This window comes from Dipodomys ordii, unplaced genomic scaffold, assembly GCF_000151885.1.
Source record: "Dipodomys ordii isolate 6190 unplaced genomic scaffold, Dord_2.0 Scaffold4, whole genome shotgun sequence".
NCBI classification, from domain to species: domain Eukaryota; kingdom Metazoa; phylum Chordata; class Mammalia; order Rodentia; family Heteromyidae; genus Dipodomys; species Dipodomys ordii.
The window spans coordinates 1,026,876-1,041,720 of NW_012267220.1; the positions used below are offsets into that span (position 1 = coordinate 1,026,876).

The 14,845-nt window shown below is 44.7% G+C and overlaps 1 protein-coding gene across 1 annotated transcript in view; it reads right to left on the reverse strand.

The window, feature by feature from the left end:
- Ints10 (integrator complex subunit 10) overlaps positions 1–14,427 on the reverse strand; it is a 26,056-nt gene extending 11,629 nt beyond the window's left edge. Inside the window, exons 1-12 of the mRNA XM_013023566.1 lie at positions 14,220–14,427; positions 13,879–13,946; positions 12,419–12,522; positions 11,448–11,587; positions 9,074–9,155; positions 7,934–8,074; positions 6,882–7,053; positions 6,594–6,763; positions 5,220–5,414; positions 4,110–4,192; positions 2,914–3,066; positions 973–1,081 (exon numbers count right to left, since the gene is read on the reverse strand). Of these exons, the coding sequence (XP_012879020.1) occupies positions 973–1,081; positions 2,914–3,066; positions 4,110–4,192; positions 5,220–5,414; positions 6,594–6,763; positions 6,882–7,053; positions 7,934–8,074; positions 9,074–9,155; positions 11,448–11,587; positions 12,419–12,522; positions 13,879–13,946; positions 14,220–14,348 (1,546 nt within the window). The 5' untranslated portion in view covers positions 14,349–14,427. The remainder of the gene's footprint in view (positions 1–972; positions 1,082–2,913; positions 3,067–4,109; positions 4,193–5,219; positions 5,415–6,593; positions 6,764–6,881; positions 7,054–7,933; positions 8,075–9,073; positions 9,156–11,447; positions 11,588–12,418; positions 12,523–13,878; positions 13,947–14,219) is intronic.
- Positions 14,428–14,845: the final 418 nt, after the last annotated feature.

Consider the following 14,845-nt stretch of genomic DNA (forward strand, 5'->3'; position numbering starts at 1 on the left):
TGCCCATGTAATATGTAACCCCTCTGTACAGTATTTTCACAATAAAAAAAATCAAGATCTGTTTTTTTCCTTTATGGTCTGTGCTCTTTATATCTTTAATCCTTCTCTATCAGAGGTTAAAAAAAAGTAAGATTTTTTTTTTTTCAATCATGGGGCCTGAACTCTGGGCCTAGGTGCTGTCCCTCAGCTCTTCAGCTCAAGGTGAGCACTCTACCATTTGAGCCACAGTGCCACTTCCAGGTTTCTGGTGGTTTATTGGAGATAAGAGTCTCACGGACTTTCCTGCCCAGGCTGGCTTTGATCTGAGATCTTCAGATCTCAGCCTCCTGAATAGCTAGGATTACAGGTGTGAGCCACCAGCACCCAGCAGAAATTGTTTTTTTACATGGAAATCCTGTACACACATACTTAACATGTTACATGTCTAAAACTAAAGGTTTCACAAAATAATATTTATGCTTTCAACCTGAAATGCAATCATTTAAAACAATTCTAGTCTATTTCATTAAAAAAGTAAATTTCTGGTTGAAATTCAGGAATAAAGGACCCAGTTTGGAAAACATGGATCTATGGTACAGAACTAAGAGATGAGGTAGATGACTAGGACATGACTAGAAGTGATCAAGGCAAGAAAACGAGTTCACAAATATTCTTCCTTGTCCTTCTCCTCCTCTTCCTCCCTTTCCTTCCTCACTCTCCCTTTCCTTCCCTCCCCTCCCCTCTCATTTCCTTCCTTCTTGTGGAGCAAGGGGAGCTTGGGAAGAAACACAGATTTACAGCTGTTAGGAAATCAGAGCCAAGGAAAACCTTGGAAAGAGGATGAACTTTTTATAAGGAACAATTTTTTTATGCGCTACAGATCTGTAGACCACAACAGTTATCTTCTCACCAGGAAGTGTACACACCTTCTAGCCATGGCTTCTAACCCAGCCATGGGTTTTGACAAAGTAAGAGTAAAACGTCTCACTGTACCTTTTCTAAACTTGGGCTTCGCTTTTGATGGTTCTTCCTGTGACTTGCCGCCATCTTGGATGGGGAGGGTCATGTAGCACATCAGATCCAGAACTTTCTCACAGGTCATCTATACAAGATAAAACCATCAGGGGCTGGGAAGGTGGCTCAGTGGTAGAGTGCTTTGCCTTGCATGCATGAGGCCCTGGGTTCGATTCCTCAGCACCACATAAGCAAAAAGAAAAAAAGCCGGAAGTGGCACTGTGGCTCAAGTAGAGTGCTAGCCTTGCGCTGAAGAACTGAAGATAGTGCCCAGGCTCAGAGTTCAGGCCCCACGACCGGACACCCCCCACCCCAAAAAAAGATAAGACCATCAGGCAATAACCAGAGACTGAAATGAAATGAATGTGAAAGCAAATACCCTGAGCAAACACATAGGCAACATGTGTGCCAGAAGTCTGGGTCTCTGCCTCAAGACTAAAACGTATGTATGGGATCATAAGTATTTGTTCGGCAGTGAACAGAAAGAAAGGAACAAGGAATGGTAAGATTAACAATATGGCATTATCCTGCCCATGCAATTGTAACCCCTCTGTACAGTTTGTTCACAAATAAAATAAAATAAAATTAAAAAAAAAAAGATTAACAATATGGACCAGAGGGGAAAAGTCTGTACTTTGATGTTAAAGCCTAAACTTAAAAATTAATCAAGTACTAACTCAACTATCTGTGTGTAGGTGCCAAATGATGGTGGAAAAGCATTTCCAATGTTAAATGCACACGTTTTACCTGTTCATCATGGCAAATTATAAATCATATTGCAGAGTCCAGGTTAAATTTTGTAGGTATTTAAATCGCAATCAATTTAAGTATATAGAGAGAATCTATACACAGCTTTCTGCACACTTTGAATCATCTTTTGATGAATTGCATTACCTAATCCAGTGGAAGCCCATGGGAACAGCTGTCACACCGTGCTGTTCAAAGGAGGACAAGAATGTCTGCACATTTCAGAAGAAAGCAGCGTTTGTGTGTGAAGCTGTGGCCTTGAATTTGTAGAGTATCTACATATATGAAAATGCACCTATAATTTTAACCGACTCCAAGTGTTTGCCGTGCATTCACTCTGTGGAAGTCGTCATTAGGTGCTTTTGAAATCCGAAGATAAACAGCGCAGCCCCCATTCTGCAGCAGGAGAACTCAGGCTCATGAAGAAAAGATTACTTATAAATCTGTTCCTGCTGGGCGTTCGTAGCTCATGCCTGTAATGCCAGCTACTCAGGAGGTTGAGATCTGAGCATCATAGTTTGAAGCTACCCCAGCCAGGAAAGTCCAATTAACTCTAATTTCCTATGAACCACCAGAAAGCCAGAAATGGAATTGTGGCTCAAGTGGTAGAGCACCAGACTTAAGTGAAAAAGCTAAGGGACAATGCTCAGACACCAAATTCAAGCCCTAGTACTGGAATAATAAATAAAATAAAATAAACCTGTCCTGAACCCTCTGTCTAGTGTCATAGCCATTTAACTAGAGAAGCTGAAGTATGGGTAAGCTAAATGTCGTAAATCCTGTTGGCCACTTACTGATGGCCTCATGTCTCCAAGCACAACAGAATAACCTGGGTAAAGTGCACTTAGTAAACAGATTAAGGAGATTCTAAGCAAAAAAAAAAAAAAAAGTAAGCAATGATCCTCCAATAAAATAGAAAAAAAAATCAGAACATTTGAAAAGCCTAATTTCAGGAAAGTCATACTAAAGAGAAAACTAAAGAAAACATCTTTGTGGTTTCTTCACCAGCAAAATTAAGTCATAAGTCTTAGTGGCCACGTGAAATTCCAGCACACACACACACACACACACACACACACACACACACACACACACTGGTTTCAAGGGTCTTCTCTAAGACAGGGAGTGCCCATCTCCTGGAGGCCAGGTGCCAGGCAACACACTCATACTCACTCTGTATTCTCCCAGGGCTAAGTGACAGGTCGCCAGCTGGATGAGTGCCCGCTGATGCTCCAGGGTCCCCTGTCCTGAGATCTGTGGCTGGGAAAGCGATCCCTGCAAAGCGGCTAAGTGATGCAGGCTGGCTATTGCCTTTTTATATTGACCCTTAGCGAGGGAAGAAAAGAAACAACAAAAACATTGCCCTGAGAAAAAAAACAAAAACCCACGTTCTCTAGTTTATTAAGCAATCAGCAAGCAACTGTAAATAAAGTACTTTTTTTTTTTTGGGGGGGGGGGTCCGGTCATGGGGCCTGAACTCTGGGCTTGAGCACTGTCCCTAAGCTCTTCAGCTCAAGGCTAGTGCTCTACCACTTGAGCCACAGAGCCACTTCCGGCTTTTTTCTTTTTGCTTATGTGGTGCTGAGGAATCGAACCCAGGGCCTTGAGTATGCAAGGCAAGCGCTCTACCACTGAGCCACCTTCCCAGCCCATAAAGTACTTTTTTTTTTATAGAAGGTATTTCTTTAATCAAGTACTTCTGAATGATCAGAGGAGGTAAAGGATCGAGTGGTAGAATCAGATCGGTTACTTCAGATTAGAAGTTCTTTATGAGGGTGCTTCACTAGTCCAGTCATTCCTACGGATCCTCAGAAGCGTGGCTCTAGGATCATGCAGGCACCACAACGTGTAGATGCTCCATTCTATTTCAAATGGGCCATTTGCATACAGTGTATATACCTCCTGAAGACTTTAAGTCTTGAAATGAAATAAGACAACAGGAGCTCCCTGATAAAGAACATTTTGGAAGTTCATTTTGTTTTGTATGAAGGATGGCAAGAGGACCTTGTCCATTTCATTGTACTGGAAGAACAAAAATTGCCTACACTCTCCATTCTAGGGCTAAGAAGCTGGAGGGCAGGAGAGCAGAGCAGAACTCTTACCACAGCAGAGGGGAGAAGGGGGAGAGTACTCGCATTCTACTGAAGTGATGGTGGTGTGTGTGAGAGTGACACTTCCAAAATCCATGGAAGGTGTGGCCTTTCATTTCAGAGTCATGCTTAAGAGTCACTAAGCTTCATACCTGTGATCAGGCACTGGACTAGCTCATGGGGGGGGGGGGCATGGTGTACCCTGCAGATGAGGGATTAAATAATGGTGCACTCATCACTCAGAACATACCCAGGGACCCGAGACACACAGCACTCTACCTGGTAGATGATCATATCGGTAAGGAAGATTCTTAACCACAGCCATGTATCTGTCTTCCATGCCAAACAAATTCTTGTGAATTCTGAGTGGGAATTCAAGAGCAAATTCACCAAAAATACAGAATGCAGAAGCAGAAAACAACAGCAACCAACCCAGCAAAAGAGAACAAACTCCCCCAAAAGTCTTAACTTTATAGACTCTTGTTGCTAAAACAATGGATCCAGACTTTTAGCTTAGATAGTTAGAGTTTGCCATACCCAATACACAGGCAGGATTTTTATTCAGACACCAATCTGACAAGCACACAATGTGCTAACTGTGCTTTTCATGTATTATGACACTTGGTGCGTTTATCTGATTAACCATCCATTCACCCATTCATTTATTCATTCACTCAGAGTGTCACTCTGTAACAGACAGGCCTTCCTGTCTCAGCTTCCTGAGTGCTGGGATTTGTGTTGTGAGCCCAGGCTCACCTTCCATTTAACTTATAAACTACTTTGCTTCCCTTAGAATATGAAGTTGGATCTCAAATGAAAATTTTCTTCCAACACTCACATACACACTCATAAGTTCTACATGCAACAAAGAAACTGACTTAGAAGCTGGAACATGACACATTTGATATGCCAGCAGGGGACAGGAGGCCAGGGGACAAATGTCCACTGGCTAAAATTAAAGCAATGGGACTTGAATGCAAACTACAGCCAGGAGCTATGATATCCCTTTTGTGTCTATACTTCAAAGCAAATGGGTTTGCATGGCTTTTCAACTGACATGTATAGCTTGAGGAAGGGAAGGAAAAATAAGAAAAGAAACCTAAAAGAAACAAAAGACTAGCAATGGAAGTATTAATAAGATTACAAACTCTATTTCAAACTCCCTCCTAAGCCTGATTATAATATAGCCTACCCAGAGGAGGTAAGAGGTGAACATTTGTTTGAGTATTAGCTAAACAGGTATCCTATACAATGTGTGAACTACTATAATCAATTTCAATAGCTGTAAGAGACTCGACATTTCGAGCCAAGCATAAGTGACTTGTTAATATAATGACTATGTGAAAACACACACACACACCACACACACACAGAGAAGCACATTCTTACCTTTGTCAAGAAATTCTAGGGAATACAGCAACTCCCAGCTCTCCCTGGCCAGCTTAAAGCTTTCTAACACTTCAACGGAGTTAGAGAGTTCTGCTTTATTGACCACAATGTGACGATTCTTTCCTTTGGCTGCACATTCTTCGTCATCTGAACTCTGCTTGAAAGTGGGAAGAATATGTTGTCTGTTAAGACACGCTGTGTGTTATAAACACAAAAAGATGGTCAGGAGAAATTGCTAAGTTTCTAATTTTCAAATGTAGATTTCAAAGGTGGCTCTTTGTGGGCATTTCAGTTAGATCTGGGATTAGTCAACTCTGACCAAAGTTTTATAAATAAAGTTTTATTGGAACATTATTATATCACTTGTTTACACATTGTCTATTCATGTTTTTGCACCAAAACAGCAAAGTTGAGACCATCTGGCCTGAAAGGAGAGCAAACATTTCTTGGCTATTGATGGGGAAAGTAGGCTAACACCTGAACATGTCACCTCACTAAACATTCTTCTGGAAGAAATGGACTACTATCCTGCTTATGTTTGCCACCTGGCTGGGTTAGAAGGCTGAAAGTTCTTCGCATCCTTTGTCCTCTTCTGTATTTGTGTGGACCCAACCCTCTCAAATCCTGCCTCCTAATTCCAATGGACAAAATCCTGTATGTCCTCCCAGTAGGGGAGATCCTTTTCTCCTCCAGACAGCTCTGCTCCCATGTCTCACAGGCTGCTCAGGCTTTGCTCAGTGCCTCAGCTCTTTATAGTCTGAGGCCAATTTAGTTCCCACTTTGTTTTGTAAATGTAATCATTACCATTCAGTCAAACTGTGGACCATAACTCAAACTAGTTTTCCATCTTGTCGCTACTGACCCTTTGGGCCGTCCTGTACACTGTAGACTGAGACCATCCAAATTGTACCTTTAACCCGTACATGCTAATTTAGCAACTTCTCCCACCAAGAGCAAGATTGTGACAATCAAGAATGTCCCCATACACTGTCAATTGCCTAACACGTTGGACAACTTTAAAACCTAAGCTTTGGGGCTGGGAAGGTGGCTCAGTGGTAGAGCGCTTGCCTTGCATGCATGAGGCCCTGGGTTTGATTCCTCAGCACCACATAAGCAAAAAGAAAAAAAGCCAGAAGTGGCGCTGTGGCTCAAGTGGTAGAGTGCTAGCCTTGAGCTGAAGAGCTGAGGGACAGCGCCCAGGCCCAGAGTTCAGGCCCCATGACCAGACCCCTCCCTTCCTCCCCCCGCAAAAAAACAAAACAAAACAAAACAAAACTACATCGACGTCAACCTCAGCTTCCGAGTTCAGCAGTGATGGTAACAACTGCCATCCCTACAGATCCAGGATTCCCGGGTAATCCAAAACACACCAACCTTGGAAGAGGGATGGCTGAATGCTGCTAACGTACTGGAAAGCATTCTTAAAGAAGACCAGCATGGTGGAATAAACCACCTGGTTCTTGTATTTCGCATGGGCCTCACTGTCAAAGTTGTTCATGTATCTGCAGAGGTCTTTCATTCTGTGCAAAATATCACCATAGCTTCTGAAAGATAAAGGATGAGAAAAATCTTTCAACTCTCTAGGCTTGTCAGCAAAAAGGTGAAAGGAAAGCTGTGACAGATTCATCTCAGTTATCAACTATAGAAATGAACACTCATTACCGTCTTCCTTTATCCATCTGCCATTCACATCTCACTCCAACCACATTCAAAATCTTGAACAACCTCTCCCAAGGGTCCACAATCTGGGATGATTTTTCAGTCAGGCCTTCTATTATGTATTTCTGAGAGCTCCGTTTGCTAGGAGACATTAAATCAGATGTATCTTGGGCACCTGAGGAGAAGGAAGTAACTCACAGTTAACATCACGACTTCCTGTGCCTGAGGGATCTAGGAAGAAAATGTCAGACTCCTTGTTCAAAAGTGAAGAGGACAGAACCCCAGCCTAGCACTACAATGCCCTGCTCATATTACACTAGTTGCAAAGGATCAGGCCGAAGCTCAAACATCCTTCAGCCTCCTGAACACAGATGAGCAAGGGGCAAAAGGAAAGGAAATCACAGAAGAAAAAGAACAACCAGGAAATTTCAGTGAAGCCTTAGAAGAAGCTCAACAAGCTCTTCCAAAGCTTGAGACCATGGTGGAACACCCAGAGGTTTTCACTGACAGAGAAAAGTTCGCATCTGCTTCACAAGAGAACCTAGGATGACGAAATAAACAAACCAAGCTAACTACCACCGATGGATTTCTGAGAAGAGCACCACCTTCTCAACAAGAGCCACAAAAAGGTCCCTTAGGTGGGAGCAGCCAGCTCAGCTTTATTACTGGGGCAGGTGGAGGCAGGGGTGGGGGGTGGGGGCGCGGGAGGTGGAGGTGGAGACTCTAGCATGGGTGTGGCACAGGCTATGGCTGTGAACAGGACTGGCTGCTAACACGCAGGGGAACTGTCTGTTTCTCGGAATCCATTTCCAACCTGATGCCACCTCACGGCATGTAATGCCTCTGGTCCAGGCAGAAAGTGATCACGCAGTTCAGTGCACCTCAGGTGAGTGGCCACCATGTTCAAGGTGAGAATGGGAAAGAAAAGTCTCCCCATTTTTACCTGCTATCAACTTTTAGAGAAAGTGGGCCACATGGGAGAAGAGCAAGGGTGGTGATGAGGGAATTGTGAATTCACACCAGTGCCGACCGAGCTGCAGGACGCGGATGCATACCTTGAAGCTGACTCTCTATCTGAGGGGACCTGGTGACGTAGCTGATATAAAACTCGGCTGCTTTGTTCAAGTACTTATATAGTAAATTGGCAGGCAATCGGACGTCATGGTTGTTAATTATTAGAGGAAGGACATCACAAACTGTTCAAGGAGAAAAAAAAATCAGAAAATAAAAAAACACATATAATAAAAATAAAAAACAAACTTCATTTAGAGTTCATTTAATGTAACATCTAAGACATATAGGGGAAACGTCTCTTATGAGACATTTATTAAAAAACAGCAATGTGAAGAGACGTGGCTAGAAGGAGGCAGCTAGTGACATCACCTAGCAATACATTAGGGATTGGCTCAGTGGTCGTTATTAGGCTGCTTCGTCTTCGATTTTTCTTTTGGGAGACCTAGATATGTATTTTTTTTAATCTTTAAGTAGTTGTACAAGGAAATGCCATATACCAAAGCAGTTTATGTATACAAAGCATCCTGATCAGTGTCACCCTTTTTCTCACCTTTAACCCACCCCATCCCTTTCCTTACTTTTCCTGATTTTGTGGTATATACACAATGAATTGTTTTTTGTTGGTCATAAGGCTTGAACTTTGGGCCTGGGCACTCTCCCTCAGCTCTTCAGCTCAAGGCTAGTGCTCCACTGTGTGAGCCACAGTGCCACTTCTGGTTTTCTGGTGGTTAATTGGAGATAAGAGTCTTATGGATTTTCCTGTCTGGCTGGCTTTGAACCAGGATCCTCAGATCTCAGCCTCCTGGGTAGCTAGGATTATAGGCATGAACAACCAGCACCTGGCTCACAGTAAATTCTTGACTGCGCCTACTGCCATTATTTTAAGAAAGATAGGGGTGGGAGAAAGTGACAGAGGGTCTGAAATTGACCTGAAGGCACTGCACACTGCGTGGAAATGTCACAGTGGAATCTTGTACAACTTAAGGTTTGTGTACAAAAAAAAGCTCAAGGGTATAATATTATATAAGTTTAGAAGTTGTTGAAAATGTTTTCAGGATTAAAAAGATGAACAAGGTTTTAACTCCTTAATACACAAATGACCTTATCCCAGAAATGGACATGGACCCACCCCCCAAACTTCACTTACCACAGGAGTTATTATAAAGTACTACTTTTCTTACCAAACAATTTCCTAAAACAGTTCACAGGAGACTCTTGTTCTTCAATAGTTTCTGCTTCTAGCAGCGCCTCCCCCAGGCCAACCTGTTTCACAATAAAATTAACCACTTAATATGTGGTTTCCAGAGCTTAAAATCACACAAAGAAACGTAATTACAAGGGGGGGGGGAATTCTCTTTTTTATCTCAGTTACCTTATTCTCCAACAAACAAAATGTAAGACTGGCACAGCAGCACTTCCTGGAAGTGCTGGCCAATGACCACTAGACCACTCTGATCGTAGTTATTCTCTGAACTTACAAAATTAAAAGGCTAATGAGATGTCCACAGCAATGCCAGAGAAACAACAGAACTAGAGTCAGGATGATAATATCAATGGGGAAGAAGGGTAGAAATCCACTTCATTCTCTACATCAAGAGATCCCAGGAGACAGTCTGCATGAAATTAGGATAAATCATCTGCTGCCTTCCCATGCCAACACAGAAGCACAGCAGGAGTGCCTTATGAAAACCCACTAGGATGTTTGTATTATCTCCCTTGTAACCACCCAGGGAGCTGTAACATAGGGTGAAACAATGTAGAAGATTTTACTGCATAGAAGGTTAAAAGCACTATAATCAGGCACTGGTGGCTCATGTCTGTAATCTTAACTACTCAGAAGCTGAGATATGAGGATCATGGTTCAAAGCCAGCCCAGGCAGAAAAGTCCATGAAATTACAACTAACCATGAAAAAAAAGCTACAAGTGAGTCCATGACTCAAGCGGTAGAGCATCAGCCTGGAGCACGCGGGTCCTGAGTTCAAGCCCTAACACCAAAAACTAAAACTAAAAAGATCATTCTTTGGTTTGAATAGTGTTCTCTCCCCTTTAAATTCGTGTCCACCCAGAACCTCAGAATGGGACCTTACACAGTCACGTGCAACTTCTCAGGGCTGTGGGTCTGACAAATGCATCAGCAGGCAATTTTGTCATGAGAACCTCAAAGAGCCCTTTCACACACGAAGGTGGCTGTGTGCCAGGATCTTGCTGGGCTACTGCCATCTGTGCAGCCTAACAATGACCAAAGTGCCACTGTGAGATACATGGCCATCAACTTTACCTTTGAGGTTGTCTTGTTAGCTTGCTAGTGTTTGCTTATAATCCCAGCTACCTGGGATGCTGAGGCAGGAGGATATTAGTAGTTTGAGTGGCTCAGTGGTGTAATATTGCCTAGTGTATGGAAGAGTTTAATCAGCAGTAAAGACCGAGGGGTGGGGGAGGGGGAGTCTACAGATCTAATGAGTTAGGATGAGGTCACACCAGATTGAGTTAGGCCTGAAACCCAACCACTAGTAAAGACATAGGAAAGGGGAAAAAGGCTCATAGGATGACAGAGGCAGAAACTAGAGCAATGCAGCTGCCAGTCTGGGAAGACAGAAGAAAGATAGGGAACAAAGCTCTGCCCTTTGCCTTTGGACTTCCAGCCTCCAGACCTGTGAAAGAATTTCTGGTGCTTTCAGCCAGCCTATTTCTACTACTTTGGAGCCTCATAGAAGAAAGTATGCAATGGTTAAATGGAGCCAGCAGCCAGGCAAGTTGGGGGGTCAGGGGAGTTTAAATGAAAATGGGAAGAATGAACTGTTGGAATCCTGAATACCACTGGCCAGACCAAGTGATTAGACATTTGGGACTCAGTTTCTTTAGGGGATCCCTAGCACTTACTAATGTCCATCAATGGTGCTACATAATTTTCCAGATGTAAGGAAGTGGAAGGAACAGAGGGGAAGTGTTTAGGCCCCACAGGGAGGGGCACACAAATAGCACATCTGCTAGAGCCATAAACTGTGGCTCTCGCTTAGACTCAAGCACATTTTCAAACATAGTAAGGGAAAAAATAAAACCTATTGTACCGAACACAAATAAATGCTACAGTTTGGTGGTTTTTTTTTTTTTTTTTTTGGTGCCAGTACTGGGGCTTGAACTCAGAGCTTTTCCCCTCAAGGTTGGATGATACTCTACCTACTTTAGCCACAGCTCCACTTTGGCTTTTTGGTGGTTACTTGGAGAGAGACTTATGCACTTTTCTAAGCTGGCTTCACATGAGGCTTCTCAGATCTCAGCTGCCTCAGTAGCTGGGATTACAGGAGTGAGCCACCAATGCTCAGCTGATGACTATTTCTTTATACTGATAAAACTTCTGCTGGATATATGTACCTAATGTTTGACGGCAGTGATCTGCAATGCTGGCCTCTTAGTTTTCCTGACCAAGAACCTCCTGACTGAGGTCTTACTACAGTCAGAGAATCTCTGCTTTGGGATAAGACAAACTACAGCTTGTCAGCAGGTTGATCATCAGCTTCATCTTCTCATAAGGAAAAGGGGAGACTTGCTCTTACCCCATGCTGCACCACTGTTTCAGGGAAGCGCCTCAAGAGCAGGAGGAGCATTTCTGACCTTTCCAGTGTGTTGAAGCACTGTTCTGTGACCTTCAGGAGCATTTCGCACTGGACCCGACCAGGAAGCGTTTCAAACAAACCTGTATACAACACAGTTCACTGTTAATAGGTTATTCAAGACCAAAAAAAAAAAAGGTGACCCGGAAGTACTAAGGATGTCATTTCCCCCACAAATGGAACCATTAACAACATCATGGTGGGCAGGACTCTACCAAAGGGACCTGGAGGGCTTTTGAATCCCAAAGGACTTAACGCCAAGATGTTTGCTGGGTAGTCATAAAACATTCGAAACCTTACTAGATCCAGAAGACAAGAATGATCGATGGGTATGAGCTTACCTAGTGCCTAACACATGCGGTGGTAAAAACAAGGGCTGTTTAGAGCTGAAATGACTTAAACCATCCACTTCCTATTTGACCTTGAACTTGGAATCTTTGATCAGCAACCACAACCAGCACAGCAGTTTAGAAGGAAAAGGTCATAGTGTATGGAAAGCTTTCCTGCTGCTTTGTAGAAACCTGGTAAGATGTTTTAGGGTTTCTATAACATGTGATACAAAATCTATTCAATTACTTGGACTAATTGATAGAGCCAAAGACTTTAAGGAAGCTCAGAGGGTTCTAAGCAGATGCTCAGGCATCAACTGGCATTATTACAGACTTTAGTAACCAAGCAGTAAATACCAACACCACAAGTGTAACTTCCTCCAGACATTTCTGTAAATGATGTGGAATTCGGAAAAGGGCATTTTAAACAACTGTTAAAAGATATTACTCCATACTTGCCTAGTTGTTTTGTTTTTGAGACAGGGTCTCTTCTGTGTAACCATGGCCGGCCTTACACTCCAGAGGCTCCTGTGTGCAGTGTTTATAAGGTCTGTGCCACCCTGCCCGGTGCTACTTCATACTTACTTCTTAAAAACTGGGTTTGTTTATCCTGCGAATCATTCCTTAATGCTGATGTAATAATGCTGATTTCTCTCCACACCACTGGCTGGTCTGGGAAGTTCACAAACCTATTTTTTTTAAACAGATGCATTAAATTCAGATGTCAGATTCTTCACCATATTCCAAAAAATAAGGTAACAGTATCAGTTATTTGCGGAAAATATTTTTTTAAGTAAACAGGTATGTTGAAACAAACTAAAGATATGAATTAGTTTAGAAAAAGGAGTATCACGAAAGTCTTTAGAAGTTTTTTGTTGAGTGATAGACATGCAACCCAATACATAAAGAGAGCCTAAAAGTCAACAAGAATGAAACAAACTAGCCAAAAGAATGGACAAGACAAATAAGAGAATACAAACAGCTGAAACTGTACTTAGCCTTATTAGTACTATGACTAGCACAATTTGAAAAAATAAAATAATGTGTCCTTTTAAAAAATCACATTGACAAAAAGGAAAAGGAAACTGATAAGCTAGGCAGTAGTTCCAGCTATGCATGAGACTAAGGGAGGAGGATCACTTGAGCAGACAAGTTCAAGAACAGCCTAGACAACATAGTGAGACTGTTTCAGAGAGAGAGGAAAGAAGAGAGGGAGGGAGAGAAAGAGAGGGAAAAGAAATAAATATCCCTAATATTCAATGTTGCTAGAACATGGGGAAAGTTCTTACATACCAATCATGGAAATAAAATTAGGATAGTCCTTTGGGGAGAGTAATTTAATAGTGGATCAAAGTTAAAATGTCCATACCCTTTAACTATAAATATATGTCTTAGGATCCTCTTCCACAAAAAACATAAAATGTAACTACAAAACTGCTTACTCAAATTCTGAATATTATTTCGAGTAATGAGAAAACAGATGCTCACTAAGGAAAAAAAATGGATTAGTATAAAATACTACACAGGCATGAGAAAGAACAGAGTAGAGCTTTACATCCTGACACAGAAAGGAGTCCACCAGGTTGGGTGAAGAAAGCAAGCCCGAGCATGAACTCACTTTAGTAACCTCTCCCTCAGACTCCCCAAACCTCCTGTGAACATGCACTGGGTTCAGACAGATACCTGGACACTCACAGAAGTCTGGCTGGGCTTTAGGAGACTTTGTTTGAATGCTTGCAATGAGCATGTATTGCTTCCAGCACTGCTGTGTGTGTGTGTGTGTGTAGAAGTCTTAGCAAGAAAAATGCACAGGAATAAAATTGCTTCCAAAGGCCAGTGAAGGAAGAGGCCCGGCCTCATCAGGAAGTAAGCTGTGGGTACCAGGGATGCGGAGGGCTAAAAGCCCCCGCCCCTGCCCAGTTCAGCTGGGGGGGGGAGGGAGGAGGGTCGCCCCAGGGGAGGGGAAGGGGGCGGAGCTGGGCCGGTCCCCGCGGGGAGGAGGGGGAGGGGGAGGGAGGGAGGGGGGAGAGCTGGGCGGCACTCACATGTCGTACAGCAGCCGCCCCGCCGTGGCCGTCCGCTCCGCGTTGCGCTCGATGGTGTACATCTCATACTGCAACAACACCGCGCCGGGTCACGGTCACCATCGCCCTGGGCCCCGCCGGTCCACAGCCATGCCCGACGCCCGGAGGCTGGCGACAGGTCCCGAGGGGTGCGGGGTGGAGGGGGGGTCCCCGCCGGGGTGGAAGGGATCCCGCCGGGGGTGAGGGTGGGGCGGCCCCGCACGCGTGCAGGCGGCCCCGCAGGGGTGCGGGGGGCCCCGCAGAGCCTCCACGGCCACCCCCGCGGCGCGGCGCTCCCACCTCCGCGCCGGGCCCGACCTCACCTGGATGTTGAAGTCAGCCGGGTAGAGGCTGCGGGCCGTGATCAACCACGCCTTGGCGGCCCAAAGGTCCTGGGGCACCAGCTCCCGGGCTCGCTGCACCAGGAACTCGCAATCCCCCTGGGCGGACATGACCCAAGAGCCCGCGATCCTCCGGCGCCAGCCCTGGCCACCCAGACCTTCCGGCCACCAGAGAACTCAGGCCACTGGCCTCCGCGGGAGGCCACTGCGCATGCCCGGAGGAGCGCCGAGCGCGCGAACTGGATCCAAGGGTTTTTCCGGGCTTTGCGAGCAACCGCCTTCCGGCGCCGGTCTGTGGTGGGGCCGCACGGTGATCTTCTGAGACGCCGTCTTCCTATTGGTCCTTCAGGGTCGTCTCCAAAGCACGGAGAGGTGGAGTTTCCTTTTGGTGGGCTGCCGCGGGACGCTGCCGCAGGTCAGGAGCATGCGCATTAGCCATCTGTGCGGCTCGAGTTGGCGACTAGACCCGCGGACTAGGGGTGTAGAGCCCCTCGGTGCCCTCCCACCCCGCAGGCGTGGTACGGACGGGACTGGGAAGAAGCTGGAGAGTAAACCTCAAAGGAGCAATCAGAATGCACCCCCGGCCCCAGCTTCAGAGTGCTGCGTCT